Source organism: Mercenaria mercenaria, chromosome 5, assembly GCF_021730395.1.
Source record: "Mercenaria mercenaria strain notata chromosome 5, MADL_Memer_1, whole genome shotgun sequence".
In the NCBI taxonomy this organism is placed as follows: Eukaryota; Metazoa; Mollusca; class Bivalvia; order Venerida; family Veneridae; genus Mercenaria; species Mercenaria mercenaria.
Genome location: NC_069365.1, coordinates 35,412,780 through 35,428,948, shown reverse-complemented (window position 1 = coordinate 35,428,948; position 16,169 = coordinate 35,412,780). Strand labels below are relative to the sequence as shown.

Sequence of the window (16,169 nt, the reverse complement as noted above, 5' to 3'; positions counted from 1 at the left end):
CCTCTCAGTTGTTTTAAACGCTGCTTACATACTACCCTTTTCAACTATCCTACCATCTTAAAATTACAACAGAAACATCAGGGCTAACCTGTTTGGGACTAAGTGCTGTTCCTCGTACTTGAAGTTCTGGATCGTCGACGTGTTGTCCCTCAGTCTCTTCCTGCACACCTTCCTCATAACTCTCATCATAGTCATCCTCCACCTCCTCATCATCACTCCCTTCATCACCGCTGTAAATTTATCATTCAAATTTAAAATACTTATCTGATACAAGTTTAATGCATTTTTTCGCAGTATTTTAACAATATATCAGTGGTCTTTGATGAGTGGACCCCATTGAAAAATGTCTAGTTTCTCTCGATGGCTTTGATGAGTGGACCCAATCAGTAATTCAAAGGCCATTATTCAAAAATGCCTGGGCGGATTTGGCTAGTTATCGAACTTGGCCGAGGTCTTATGATCAAACACATTTTGTTCACGTTTGGTGATCGGATGAGAAATGTTCGACTTAAGAGTGCGGACAAGCTTTGTGACAGACAGGCACACACACACAGACTGGAGTAAATCAATATGTCTCCCACACCACTGTGTGGTGAGAGACATAATTATTCACGCTTATGTTGTTCATTTAACAATCACCAGTAAATAAACATATCCGAGACGCCTCACGAACAATGTTACTGGTAGTCATTTTAGGTATTTGGGGAGAGTGTAGGAAACAGATCCTGTTTTCCTGAATTTCCGTATCAGGCATAAAACTCCAAACCACAGAACCTTGGTTTGGTTCAGTCACAACAAAGACTGTACAGGCATAAAACTCCCAAGACCATGCTTACGTAACTAGGGTACCTTACCAATTAGCCATATGATGAAACCCTCTTGATCATTTTCCTTTTCACAGCTGACAATGCCTCTGTTAAAAATACACTAAATAACTCGAGTTATGCAAGAGGGCCATGAATATAGACTGCTCAAACATCCTCAACATTAATTGTTTCCTTTATGCTTGTATAAGCTTATTTTCTAATACAGAAATTATTTGAATAACTGACAGACTGACATGACACCTGTCTAAGTTTTTGTACTTCTAGTTACCTCTGGCTTTGTAGTCATTCAAAACTGGATGAGAGAATGTGTAACAGAACTAACCTAAGTGAACCTAAGATATCTGTTTTTCCAATGGCTTCCAGTGTTGCTTGCACTAGTTCAACACCTTCCTCACCAAGCTGATTTGCTGTAAAAAAATACAGACAAATAAAGAAATATACACACAAATAAAGAAATATACACACAAATATACACACAAATAAAGAAATATACACACGAAGAGAAATACACAAACAACAAGAGCTGTCTCCATAGGAAGACATATGCCCCCGATGGCACTTTGAATGAATAGTTATGGCAGATGTTAGAGTTTAGGACCTTTGACCTACAGAGCTGGGTCTTGCGCATGACACGTCGTCTTACTGTGTCACATATTCATGCGTAGTTATTTTAAAATCCATGCATGAATGACAATGATATGGACCGGACACGTCCATCAATGCACTATCATGAAAAATGACCTTTAATGTCTAAGTGTGACTTTGACCTTTGAGCTACGGACCTGGGTCTTGCGTGCGACACGTCATCCTACTGTGGTACACATTCATGCCAAGTTATTTGAAAATCCATCCATCGATGACAAAGATATGGACCGGACACGTCCATCAATGCACTATCCTTTATTGTCTAAGTGTGACCTTGACCTTTGAGCTACGGACCTGGGTCTTGCGCGCGACACGTCGTCTTACTGTGGTACACATTCATGCCAAGTTATTTGAAAATCCATATACGATGACAAAGATATGGTCCGGACACGCCCATCAATGCACTAATCTTTAACGTCTAAGTGTGACCTTGACCTTTGAGCTACGGACCTGGGTCTTGCGCGCGACAAGTCGTCTTACTGTGGTACACATTCATGCCAAGTTATTTGAAAATCCATCCATCCATGACAAAGATATGGACCGGACACGCCCATCAATGCACTATCCTTTAATGTCTAAGTGTGACCTTGACCTTTGAGCTACGGACCTGGGTCTTGCGCGCGACACGTCGTCTTACTGTGGTTCACATTCATGCCAAGTTATTTGAAAATCCATCCATCGATGACAAAGATATGGACCGGACACGAAAATTGCGGACAGACTGACAGACCGACAGACCGACGGACCGACAGACGGTTCAAAAACTATATGCCTCCCTTCGGGGGCATAAAAAGAAATATGCATATAAAGAAATACACACAAAAAGAGAAATACACACATAAAAAGAAATATGCATGTAAAGAAATACACACACAAAGAGAAATATGCATACAAAGAAATACACACACACACATCAAAAATACATTTTAAGACAAGCTGATAACCATTAAAACCAATGGTAAAATTATTTAGAAAGCATTTTATGACAAAATGACTGTATATATACAGCTCATTTCTGTTTGACAAGAGCCATCTCTATGCTGTCATCAACATGACTGCAATAAGAAAGTATAAAGACTTACTGAAATCCTTTTATATTAGCATACTTCTACAAAGCCTTAGTGTATAGTACTGTATATCCAAATCCTAAAACTCTCAATAATGTATACGATCTACAAACATCCATTTATAGTTTACTACAACCAAAGTTAACTTACAATCAAGATCCAGTAGTGTAAGATTGTCTTTATTTTCAACTGCTTCTGCTACAGTATTGGCCCCTTGTTTATTGATTTCATTTCCACTCAATATCAGTTCCTATAATACACATAACACAATACATATGAATTGGGCATATGATGCGAAGTTCAAGACTCATCGCCAACACAGAATTGTATATGTCATTAGAATGAAATAAAGTGGGTGTGTCTCATGTATGTGGTTCATTCAAAATGATGCTTTAAATTACCTTAACTTCCAAACATTATAGTTTTGAAGTAAAACTTTCCATAACAAATTAACATCCGGAAATGCTTTTGCAGAATATACTGTGACGTCTGAGAGATCTACTAATTACCAAGCATTATGTGCAGTAAGTATACCTTCTGTGATTTATGACCGATGTGAAATAAATTAAAACTGCAACTGTATTCCTATGCATGCATCTAAGCTATAGGAAATTGTCATTCACAGTAATCAGAACAATTGAAGTTATTCACGTATCAGTTGTTTCATTTATCTTGTTTTAATTGAATGAGACAATCATTTATGGCCGAAAAGGAACCATAACAAATGTAACAAGCATTTCTTACTCAATTCATGAACCTTTACCCTGCTAAACTATTATGAACTTGTCCATCTTCCAATTCGAACAGTACCATTAACTGTTAAAAGGGGTGCTTACCAAAAAGATACTGACTGAATGGCAACCAGTGCAGATCATGATCAGACTGCACAGATGTGCAGGCTGATCATGATCTAAACTGGTCGCAAAGGCAGAATCAATCGTGTCCAGCATAACAGGGGATAAAACAGACAAAAGTATCTCACTGCTGTGCTATTGTTACCTTTAACTTTTTATGTCCATCACTGATAGATCTTGCTATAACCTTGGCACCCTCTGACCTTATCAAACAGTCACCAAAATTGATGACCTCTAGATTCTGCAACTTCGGTAAAACCTGAAACAGTCGTTTCAAAATTTACAGTAACAAGACAAATCAATCAAGAAAAGCAACTCATACAGATATACTTCAGTAACAGTATTCTAAGTTATTTCCCTTTAAATCTTACAATAACCGTTTTTTTTTCCAACAAAGTGTGTAGACAAAGCAGTGATCTAATTACCTTTACCACAGTATTTTATTTCAGCAATGCAAGTGTGGTGGTAAGTTGGTCTAACCAATCTTCTTGGATTCCATACCAATAGGTACTGTCTTGTTCTCTATTACTATGGGACAACTTAAAACACAAGTACAATGCAAAATGATATGCGTCCAATAAGAAGAGGTCTAAACATGGCACACATTTAATGATACATACTTTTGCCATAGATTTTGCTCCTGTTACGGTAAAGGTATTGTCGTTTAGATTCAGTATTCTAAGGTTTGGATTGTGTTCGAAGGCTTGAGACAGAGCTGTGATTCCCTGATGATTGATACCATTCTGTGGCATCTGAACTTCTTCCAGGGACCCCATCAGCTGTAAGGAACATAAAAACATATTTTTATAATATAGCCCTTCATATTGTAAAATTAGATAAAGTTATCACTGGGATATTACTTGGTATCTTCAGATTTGCATATTCCACATGGGAGGCACACTGGTGAAGGTGTCAAGTGCTGGAATCCTGATCCAGAGGTTGCGGATTCAAAACCTGCGGTCTCTACTATTTCTTTTCAAGGTGCAAAGTTGAATATAAAAATTTATGTACGATAAATTGAAGTCTTTGATACTGCAGAAGTTTCCATCTCTGCTAGAGCAGGACGATCCAGGTTACATTTTGGCATTGACACGCACAGCTGTAAAACCACCATGTAGTGGTTGAACACCATGTGGCGGCTGATTCTAATGGAAGAGAGCTCCCCCAATAACTTATTAAGAGAAAACTATTCATTCGTTCATCAAGACAACATTTCTTACTGATAACAGCAAAATTCTACAATTTTATGATTACCTTGAAAACTTCTGACAAGGCTGTAGAACCCTCATTTTCTAGTCTGCCCCTCCCTGAGATAAACACTCTGAGGGCCAGGGGACACCCAGCAGCATTACTTGAGTTGTAGCAATCCATCAAACAACCAGCTAACATCTGAAAATACATGAAGACGTAAGTAACGACTGGAGTAGCACAAGAAGGTGTCTGTAATATTTCAACATTTCTGCGCTTGAATAAATGAATATTTTGTTTTATTATATACATGTACCTATATAAATTCAGTATGAAAAACGACTTGTATTTCACAATTAAATATGAACAGGCAGAACATAAATCTGTGTTGTACATTTTAAATTCTGTATTGTACCTTTTGTATTGTATGCTGCCGGAATACTTTCATTTATATGCATGACCTGACACAGTTCTAGAAATAGCGCACATAAAAACTTCACTTAGTTCCATTTTAATATCCATAAACATTGAAGAGTTCGTTCAATAACAAAACAACAAACAAAAAGGTAGAGGTATATAAATTATAATAAAACGGTCATTATAACAGCAGTTAGATCTGGGATTTTGTATTCGGCTCTCAAGGGTTTTGCAAGGTCGGATCACACTCAGCACTTTGTGATATCCGATCAAAAATCCACTCAAGCCAAATACAGCATCCCAGACTGAGCTACTGTTTTGATAACCCTATTATATGGCTGATGTGTCCCTTCAGAAAATACTTCAAAATTTCAAAGAAGAATTACAACAATAAGAGCAGTCGAAGGTAACAATGCAAGACTATTCAAAGGCCTTGTCACAGAAAAAAGTTAAAATGATAAAAACATAAGATATAAACAAGTACAGAACAGGCAACAGTTTTGATTCATAGAAGCAGTCAACTCAATTAAGCAGCTGACCTGTCATTAGCAGCAAGTGTCTCATTTCCCAATATGGTCAATCATTCTATAAACTAGAGATGCTTTTGAGAAAAGCGCATGTCTCCCACAACTGCCCCTATGTAAAATGTCTAGTTTCTAGATGGTTTGGATGAGCGGATCCAATTATATGGTCTGGATGAGTGGATCCAATCAGTAATTCAAGGGCCATAAATCAAAAGTGCTTCGGTGGATTTTGCTAGTTATCGAACTTGGCTAAGGTCTTATGTCCAAACGCATTTTGTTCAAGTTTAGTGAAGATCGGATGAAAAATGTTGGATTTAGAGAGCGGACTAGAGTAAAAAGGCGGATTTTTCGGTAATTCAAGGGCCGTAACTCCCTCCAAAATGCCTGGACCGATTTGGCTAGTTATTGAACTTGGCCGAGGTCTCATGGTCAAACACATTTTGTTCAAGTTTGGTGAAGATCGGATGAGAAACGTTCGACTTAGAGTGCGGACAAGAGTAAAACTGCCAATTTTTCAATAATTCAAGGGCGGTAACTCCAAAATGCCTGGACCGATTTGGCTAGTTATCGAACTTGGCCAAGGTCTCATGGTCAAACACATTTTGTTCAAGTTTGGTGAAGATCAGATGAGAAATGTTTGAATTAGAGTGCGGACAAGAGTAAAAAGGCCGATTTTTGGTAATTCAAGGGCCATAACTCCAAGACGCCTGGACTGATTTGGCTAGTTATCGAACTTGGCCGAGCTCTTATGGTCAAACACATTTTGTTCAAGTTTGGTGAAAATTGGATGAGAAATGTTCGACTTAGAGTGCGCACAAGCTTTGTGACACACACACACAGACTGGAGTAAATCAATATGTCTCCCACACCACTGTGTGGTGGGAGACATAATTACCTGCTGTAAGCAGCCACTTTTTCCCACTCCCTTGGCTGGCTGCTTAAGACCGGTTTTACTGTACCACAAAAATAATAAATAAGATTACAACAAAAATATTGCTAAGCTGAAAAAGGGGCAAAACTTAGTAATATAGAAAACAGTGTTATCGGACCTGTGCGCTGCATGTCATATCAACACAGTGATCAAATGTGTAAAGTTTCAATCCATTCCCAATAAGTCAACTGTTGATACTGAGATACAGGCTTACATACAAAACTTAACCAAAAATTGTTAATATCACAGTAACCAAGTGTGCGAAGTTTCAGTCTATTACCACAGGTGGTTACTGTAATACCAACTTAGATAGAAAACTAAATCTGGATGCAGATGTAACAGCCAATCCTTCACTTAGTCAGGCTAAAAATGGTCTAATTTAATACTTTGCCAAAAGTTTCAGTCTGTGTCAGAAAAATCTGAACATGCTATCCAACTCTGGTGAGCAACAAACACTTCCTAATATATGTTTGAAGTACTACAGTATTTAAAGAGACAGAATGGCCTGAAAAATCAATAGATCTTTAGGTTAATACACTTTTCCAGACACAAGGAACACTTAATCCAGTATGTTAGGTGAAAACAATTATACTGATATAGCCCCCAAAGCCACTATATGTCAAATTGTCAATACCCATTCTGTACAAATCTCCATTAATATATTATCTTTCAAGCAGAGGTGTACTTTATCATTAAATATTCATGTCCTATTCATTACGGAGGCAAATACGACATTACCATTCACTTTCAATTACCATATCCTGAGGCAAGACAAAATAATTGCCATGTAGGATACTTATACTACTGTCCTTAGTATATAGCAACAGGCTTAAGATTTTAGTAGAAATTAAATTTGTTTGTTTTGGGTTTAACGCCATTTTTCAACAGTATTTCAGTCATGTAACAGCGGGCAGTTAACCTAACCAGTGTTCCTGGATTCTGTACCAGTACAAACCACATGAATTATCAGAGGTGGAGGACGAATGATTTCAGACACAATGTCTTTCATCAAATTGTAAAGTCTTTTAAGTGGTTTTGAAACAAATACTAAAAAGTTTGCACTGAAGTATAGATGCTTGTTACAATAGGCTAAAAAGCACTGCAATTCTTCGGTAACATCAACAAAATCAATATTCTGTATGAAGATTCACAGTTTTCTGTTAAATCCAACTATTAAACAATGAATCATTCAGCATGTTCAGTATCAAAACAACTCAGGACAGAAAATATAAACAAAAAGCACAACTCTAATTAATATCTTCTTAAACAGAGGTCAGAGCACCATCAGTAACTTAAATCATAAAACACAAGATTCTAGGCTTTCTTTTCATTTAAATCCCATAAACAAAAGTGTTGTGCAGCATACTTCTGAAGCAAAATGGCAATGTCCATATAGTTCTGTCATTTCAGCCGCAAAATTAATATGTTATCACTGATACAACAAACAAGAGGGTCATGATGACCCTGGATCGCTCACCTGAGTAATATGAGCTACATGTTTCAAATGTCAAACTGATGATAAAATATTAAGAAAGTCAGTTACTGTAGGGCACATTCATGGTCAATGAAATTCAGTTTTACGATTTGTGTGCAAAACTGTATATGTCATCAATATTTCAAGGCTGTATCTTAAAAAACAAGAAAGTAGGTCAGTAGGTCACGGTTATAGTCAAGTGTAATCATATTACTTGGGGTCATCAGGTAATTATAATTAAACAGTCTTGGAAATAGAATCAGATTATGTTTTAAGTATTTTTCCTATATAACTCACATAATAACTAAGTGACCCCAGGGTGGGGCCTTTTTAACGCCAGGGGCATAATTTGAACAATTTTGGTAAAGGACTACTAGATAATGCATCATACCAAATATCAAAAGCCTATTTATTTTGTTGGGTTTATTGTCGCACCGACACAATTTTAGGTCATATGGCGACTTTCCAGCTTTAATGGTGGAGGAAGACCCCAGGTGCCCCTCCGTGCATATTTCATCACGAGCGGGCACCTGGGTAGAACCACCGACCTTCCGTAAGCCAGCTGGATGGCTTCCTCACGTGAAGAATTCTACGCCCCAAATGAGGTTTCGAACCCACATCGATGAGGGGCAAATGGTTTGAAGTCAACGACTCTAACCACTCGGCCACGGAGGCCCCATCAAAAGCCTAGGTCGTATGGTTTCAGACAAGAAGATTTTTAAAGCTTTTTCCTTTATAAGTCTATATAAAACTTAGGACCCCCAGGCAGGGCCTCTTTTCACCCAAGGGGTACAATTTGAACAATTTTGGTTGAGGACCATAAGACAATGCTACAAACCAGATATCAAAGGTCTAAGTGTTGTGGTTTCAGAGAAGAAGATTTTTAAACTTTTTTTCCTATGTAAGTCTATATAAAACTTGGGACCCCCGGGGCGGGGCCATATTTGACCCTAGGGGGATGATTTGAACAATCTTGGTAGAGGACCACTAGATGATGCTACATAACAAATATCAAAGCCCTAGGCCATGTGGTTTTGTACAAGAAGATTTTCAAAGTTTTCCCAATATAAGTCTATATAAACCATGTGACCCCCGGGGTGGGGCCATATTTGATCCTAGGGGAATAATTTGAACAATTTTGGTAGAGGACCACTAGATGATGCTACACACCAGATATCAAAGCCCTAGGCCCTGTGGTTTTGGACAAGAAGATTTTTAAAGTTTTTCCTTTCGGTTGCCATGGCAACCAGAGTTCTGCATGGAATTCGATTCTTTGAACAATTTTGAAAGGGGGCCACCCAAGGATCATTCCCTTGAAGTTTGGTGCAATTCTGCCAAGTGGTTTTCAAGAAGATTTTTTTAGAAAATGTTGACGGACACAAGACACACGACGGACATTGAGCGGTCACAAAAGCTCACCATGAGCCTTTGGCTCAGGTCAGCTAAAATGCTACATTAAAATATAATATTATAGTGGTATTTGCAATGAAAGATTTTTAGCACAGGCATTTGAAGTTTAGATGATGTACAGTTTCAGTTTTTAAGAAGCTTGTTTCAGGTTTCCTCAGAAGTGAAATGAATGTACCTTCACAATCTAGTCACTTACTTTTGATAATAGAATGAATATTGCATGGAAATATCAAAACAAAACGATGTCATGCACATTCTGTAGCTTAGGATTCAACCCTACATGGGCTGAGTAACTTCTGCTAAAAAATCATGATATTTGCCCTTTAATGGGAAAATGTAAGGAACCTGATCTTTCAAATTCATGGATTTTTCCTCTTTTTCTTACAGTGTGGGGACCCTGGACAGCACCTGCCTTGAACTATCCACTTTCAGTTGGTATAAAGAATGCATGACAAGTATATATCAGGGAAATTCTCAATATATCGACAGATACAAAGTAACAGCGGCAGTTCTTACCTTTCCTCCAGTAGTACCAAGACCATTGTTGTTGAGCCGTAGTTCCTTCAGCGTGTAACATGTTTTACTCTTGAGGAGGTCAACTATACCAGTCACACCGTTAGGTCCAAATGCATTATCACTGAGGTCAAGTTCTACCAACTGTGCATTGGCTTCTATCATAGCTGCTCCTAGATGTTTCTGCAGGTGGAAGTATATACCATGTGTAAAATAGTTATTTCTATAATGGATTGGATCATGGCATACTTTAAATACTAAACAGCACACTAATACCCCTGTGGAGAAAGACTTCTAAGAAGACAAAAGGTTATTCCATATAAAGGAAATTGTTGCCCTTGAAAGATTTAACAGGAAACTGATCTTGATGGAAAGAAAGCATCCGCTCCATTTATAAGGAAGCACTGAGTGCTAGTAAGTTATACTTTGAAACTGTATGTTGCCTATAATTATGACAATATAAATTTTAGACCAGTTACAGAGGAACATCTGAAATTTCAATCTTTATAGTAAGGACTGTTAAAATTGTGACAGCAAGAGTACTATATATATTACAGAGCCAAGATTTTAAACTGAAAATTTTCGCTAAATATTATTCAAGTTCAGCATTTCAGTCAAAGGACCAGAGCCAGGAAGTTATTCAAAACTGGCACATTTTTTATTTCCTGTCTATCTCCAATACAACTACATGTGATTGAACTGAGTAAGTCCTCACAATGCATGTTTATAGGAATGAACATTACCTATGATAGTAACTTGCATTTATAACACAATCCCTTACACAAGATTTGAAATTGTCAAGACACTGATATCTATTGCCTAATACATTTTGAATATATATATACAAGAAGATACGTACCAGGGCCTGTGGAATCTCTGTTTTCAACCTGCCTGTGAACATATCACTCCATAGAGCTCTCTGAAATATACAACAGAAAGTGTTAGAGTTAACATGTACAGCATCCATGGTAACTACAGCTGCAGTGTGAGAAGTTACTCTTGGGTTTGAATCCGGCAAGGCAAAGAACAGTTCAACTTGTCTGATTATCCCAAATACCATTTTACTGTAACTGGCATACATTTTAATTTGTACAGAGCCCAGACATTTTACACTCTGACTAAGCATAGGTATTTTACACTCGGACAAGAAGCTAAAAGCAAAGAACTAGAATACCTTCAATTATAAAATGTACCAAAAACAATTAGTCACATTCTCAAAGATTCTTTTTTTAAGAGAAAACTTTAGAGTACTTTTAACTTTATTTTTAAGTACAATTTTCATAAAAGGCTCAAAGGCTCAAAAGTCAAAATTGTCAGTTTTCAAATTCTATGATTATTCCAGGAAAAAATGTTTAGCATGCGTTTTCCAGGTCTATGTGAACCCTACTTTCAGGTTTCTCTACTACCTCAAATTCCGGATGTTTTTTCAGAGCTTGAGCAATGACTTCAGCTGCCTCCACACCTAGTGTGTTGCCTTCCATACTCAGAGCTGTCATTGTAGAACATTGTTCTATTGCATCTACAACTTCTTTCGCTGAAATGAGATAAACACGAGATTCAAATTTCAATGAAATAAGGTCACAAAACTATTAAACTAAGATTACTAAACTTGAATAAGTACACTCATTCCACAGAAAAAGGATACTGTTGACCCATGTATTTCCCTATAAAGATGTCAACTAAATATTCTCAAAAAATGTCGCAACACATAAACTGCAGGGGTTACACTCGCTTTTAGAGCCACTTTCAGTGGCAATCAGTGCAAAGCTGGATAAGTAGAAATTTACACAAGTAAACAATCTATTATTTAGAATCACATGAAAAACATGAAAAAGGTTTGTGTAACTTCCACAAAATTATAATAAATGGCTAAGATGACGAAATGGCAGTGACCCCTGTTCTGTGTAATCTTTCTGTGCATGTGTATGGGAAGGAGAAGACACACAAGGATGACATGCTGATCTGTTTTGTCTTCCTGGCTTAAAAACAACAAGTAGGCAGTTTGTCACATCTCCATTGACATGACAAAAAAAGATTAATGACAAATTGTACTAAAACTACTATGCCCATCCACAGGAAATATGCCAAAATAATATTTTGTGTGTTTGCCCAATGTTTTGTGTCTTTCTGTCCTCACCCCTACAGACTGGAGCAAGACAATTTTACACAAATCAAAAGATTTTCATGCTTTCATGCACCCCCCGCCCCCCAAACAAGGTAGAAATCAGCCACATAATATGGAGTGCCACAGCTGTTTTATGTCAGAACATTTCATATCATAATGTCAGAGTGTGATGTGGTCTTCTGAAAACATTGTTGTTATGGAGAAAGCTATGTAATCATCAGGTCTAAGGAAGGCAATATCAACAGAAAACTTATAATCACAGCTGGAAATTTATGTTTATTTTATATACTTTCCTGCCTATATTAAGTTAATTTATACATCTATAATGTCAAAGAAAACCTAAATGTTGCTCGACATGGAATACTTTCTGCTAAAGCACTACTTTGCTATTGTTTTCTATCCACAATTCCAATTTTCAAGAATTGCTGGTTTGCAGTAAATAATTTTCAGGGCATTCAATAAAATAAAACTGCTTAGGCCGATTTTTCAAAAATCGTACAAGACTGGTTGCCAGTTAACTAAAGTGCTTGTGTTCTCTTTAATAGATACAGTTTTAACAGAACATTAATGTATAATACCCGTGGAATAGCCTAACTAATTGTGCGCAAAGGGCTCTTTGATATATAAAGACTATAATGCCCTTGTGCACAACCAACTTACCATTCAAAATCAAAGGCCTGAAGGGCCTGAGTCGGCTAATGATTGATGTACTGACAGTATAGTCTACCAGTTTCAATTTGTTTTTAGTTTTTTTCTTAAAATTTCATAACACAGCTCGATATTTACCCAAAATATTATATCCGGATACAATTACACTTTTCTCCAGTTTCAACAATATATTTTACAAATTGTGATGATACGAAGACATTTAGCAGCAATTGGCAGTATCTGACATTGAAGTTTACGGTTAAATTACCTCTTATTTAAATCTTTTCATAAAAAAGTTGTTTCGTTTGGTGAAAGCAGCCAAACATAGACGATCTACTTTTGATTTCAAAAACTACAAGAAAATACAATTTAATGTTTCGCCGATTTGTTTATTTCTCGAAAAATAAGATTAAAATCATTTTTAATATCAGTAGTAACTAAACGAACCAGTAAGAGCTTCTTCTTCCGATAATTTATCCGTTTACTGACTGCAAAATTCAACCCACACAAAGTTTACAGAAATCATACGATGCGTGTTTACGTTCAATGTGGGAGAATTAAGGCTGATCGGCTATGTTACCTAACGCATCCAGACGATTCAGATTTGTTTTTAAAACAGCATTGTGTGCGTTTCTGTTTTTATACGCTTAGAAATTATTAAACATGCGTATTTGCATTATTTCTATACGTAATTTACGCTAATACGCATCTTATCTGGTGCCCTGTGGAACTATTTTTTGTCTTTCGCTGGATGTTACCCAAGCTTTGTAAGCCTGCGCAATTCTAAAAAATGCACATTTATGCTTAATGAGTTACATTCGAGTATTGCACAATTACAAGTCATAAATATGACAGATTACATCGTATATTGGTCATAGCAAAGGGAATTGACACAACTTAACTTCATTCATGCAGTGAACTGTTTGAAGTTTGAGAAATCTAATGCAACTACATCCCTTCACGTGTTATTCGGTCCATTTAGAGAATCGCTGAACAGCAAGGACTCATCAAAAGGCTTTCAGCCTTTAGCCGACTCAACAATTGATGTGGGAAGTTTTCCTTCTATGTGTATATAACCAGCGATGCAAATCACATCGCTAACTTTGGAGGCTTCGGATTAAACCCAATTTTTCACACTAAATATGACATGTCTGGAAAGCTCATTCCAAATACAATCATTATATGTCCTAACTAATGAGAAAACCTCTTTTTTGTAGGCAAAACACTTTTAACTCCATGAAGTTAGCGTGTTTTCCACTGACACCATTAAATTTCTACCTCAGTCATGTAAATCTGTGTGCATGTTTATCATGTATATATCAGTTTATTTTCAAACTTCACTCGCTTGATGTGTATAAATATAATTTATAATATACCTATGTAAAACGATAAATCATGATTGAATTTTAAATCACGTTGATTTCCACCAGTTTTGATCTTAACTATTTGAGACGTAGAAGCAGATATACGGTAAATGTCAGTCTTTGAAATTGGTCTGCCTTGCAGTCGAAAAATTGAGACTATCCGTGGAATAGCCTAAGCATTAACAAATTGCATCAGGGCCACCTCTGCCATTCGCCAATGTAGCCAAATGCTACAAATTCAAAGAACTGGCTACAGATTTTTGAAATTGGCAACAAGAATTTTATCAAAATGTGGCCAAATTTCAACAATTCAGCTTCAATTTGGCAGTTTCTCCCAAAAAGTGGCTACAATTTTCTGAGGCCAAGTGGAGGCCCTGTACATTATTAGACGGAAATGCAGGGTTTCCTCTGGGTCAGTTTCACTTTGCGCCAACAAATTTGCCAATCAGAAACATTTGCGCCAGTGACTCCGAAGTTGGAGCCAATAGTCTGTAAGGGGCGACATACCATAGTTAGATATAATAATTACAGGCATTCAGCAACAAACACGTATATAGTTCAGGGCCTCCCCTGGCTCTTTCACACTTGCAGCCATGACTTTAGCCAATTGCAAAAACTTGGAGCCATTTTATAGCCAAAAGGGCCAGAATTAGTAGCCATTTTTTTAATCTCTATTTTATTTGATACTTTAACCATGCAATATTTACTCTTAAACAAGTACATCTTAATACCACACTGAATCAAAAATAGTTTTTAATTTTCTCGTTAAAATGTTTTAACAATTTTTCAAAAACATTTTCAAAACAAAAGTAAATGCTCAATCTATAAAATTACCCCTTTATATAGTTTGCCATTTTTTAACTATCTCCCTTTAATTAGCATTTTTTTCACTTCTTAGTACTTAGATGTTTTTAAAACATTAATATTTAATTGGATGTACCATTCATGTTGTACCACAGAAAAGTGGTCTTGGTTTTTCCCTACTGAAAATAATAAAACAGTTTTAAAATAAGCTATTTATAGTAACAAAAAGGGAAGAAATTCAAAAAAAATTATTGTAAGAGAACAAAAAGGGATCTGCCAAATAAAAACAAGAACACTGCAATGCATAGCAATATACACAAAGCAAAGTCAAATATGACCTTTGACCCCTAAGTGTGACCTTGACCTTGAAGCTAGTCATCCGAAACAAGCGCTCTGCACGTTGCCTCAGTGTGGTGAACATCTGTGCCAAGTTTCTTTGAAATCCTTTCAGCAGTTCATGAGTTACAGAGCGGACACGAAACACACTCATATGACCTTTGACCCCTAAGTGTGACCTTGACCTTGAAATGAGACATCCAAAACATGCGCTCTGCACGTCATCTCGGTGTGGTGGACATCTGTGTCAAGTTTCTTTGAAATCCTTCAAGGGGTTCAAGAGTTACAGAGCGGACACGAAATTGCTAACGGACGGACGGACGGACGGACGGACACTGGGACCATAACATAATACCTCCCTTCGGGCGTATAAAATACTATAATAAAATTTATGTGATATAAGTTAATGTACTAAACATATAATGAACATATGTTATCTAAAGACATATGTGCAAATAAAAACTACAAAATGAAACAAAATTAATACTGACATTTACCAATGTTTACTTGCAAAGTATTGCACAAGCAATATGAATTGTTATTCTATCTAATCTATTATCATGAAATGGACACGTCTTAGTGTTTGCATGGGAATCACATTTTCATTAGTATCAATGCTATACATTTGGGCAGTGAAAGAAATGCTTTAGTTCATTTGTATCTCAAAGATTCTTCTCGACTGAAATTTTACAAATGCGTAGATTTATTAAACATGGATATTTTACAATTGCGCATATATATCTAATACAGATAGTTTTATGATTGCATATAATTTTTTCTATATTTTTTAATTCTTTGCGGGCGCTTTGACTTATCATTATTTCCAGCATTTTTTCGGTTCTCGTGATCGACCATTACCTTGGCGAATTGGCTGGATATTAAAAATAACTTGTAAATTTATCACGCGTTTTTAGCATAAACAAAATGGGTGGAGCTTAAGAAAACCGCGCAGCATATATTTCGTTTTATTTGCTTTTGTAGAAGTAGGCAGGGTGAAATTTGGCAAATCAGATCGACTACTAATAAATCTTGTTTGAATGAA

At 36.7% G+C, this 16,169-nt stretch overlaps 1 protein-coding gene across 1 annotated transcript in view; it reads right to left on the bottom strand.

Annotated features, from left to right (window-relative positions):
* The window catches only part of LOC123556782 (ran GTPase-activating protein 1-like), a 35,661-nt gene that overhangs the window by 15,663 nt on the left and 3,829 nt on the right, over positions 1–16,169 (bottom strand). Inside the window, exons 2-10 of the mRNA XM_045347757.2 lie at positions 11,257–11,384; positions 10,710–10,769; positions 9,854–10,033; positions 4,648–4,782; positions 4,014–4,172; positions 3,539–3,652; positions 2,690–2,789; positions 1,150–1,234; positions 89–230 (exon numbers count right to left, since the gene is read on the bottom strand). Of these exons, the coding sequence (XP_045203692.2) occupies positions 89–230; positions 1,150–1,234; positions 2,690–2,789; positions 3,539–3,652; positions 4,014–4,172; positions 4,648–4,782; positions 9,854–10,033; positions 10,710–10,769; positions 11,257–11,384 (1,103 nt within the window). The remainder of the gene's footprint in view (positions 1–88; positions 231–1,149; positions 1,235–2,689; positions 2,790–3,538; positions 3,653–4,013; positions 4,173–4,647; positions 4,783–9,853; positions 10,034–10,709; positions 10,770–11,256; positions 11,385–16,169) is intronic.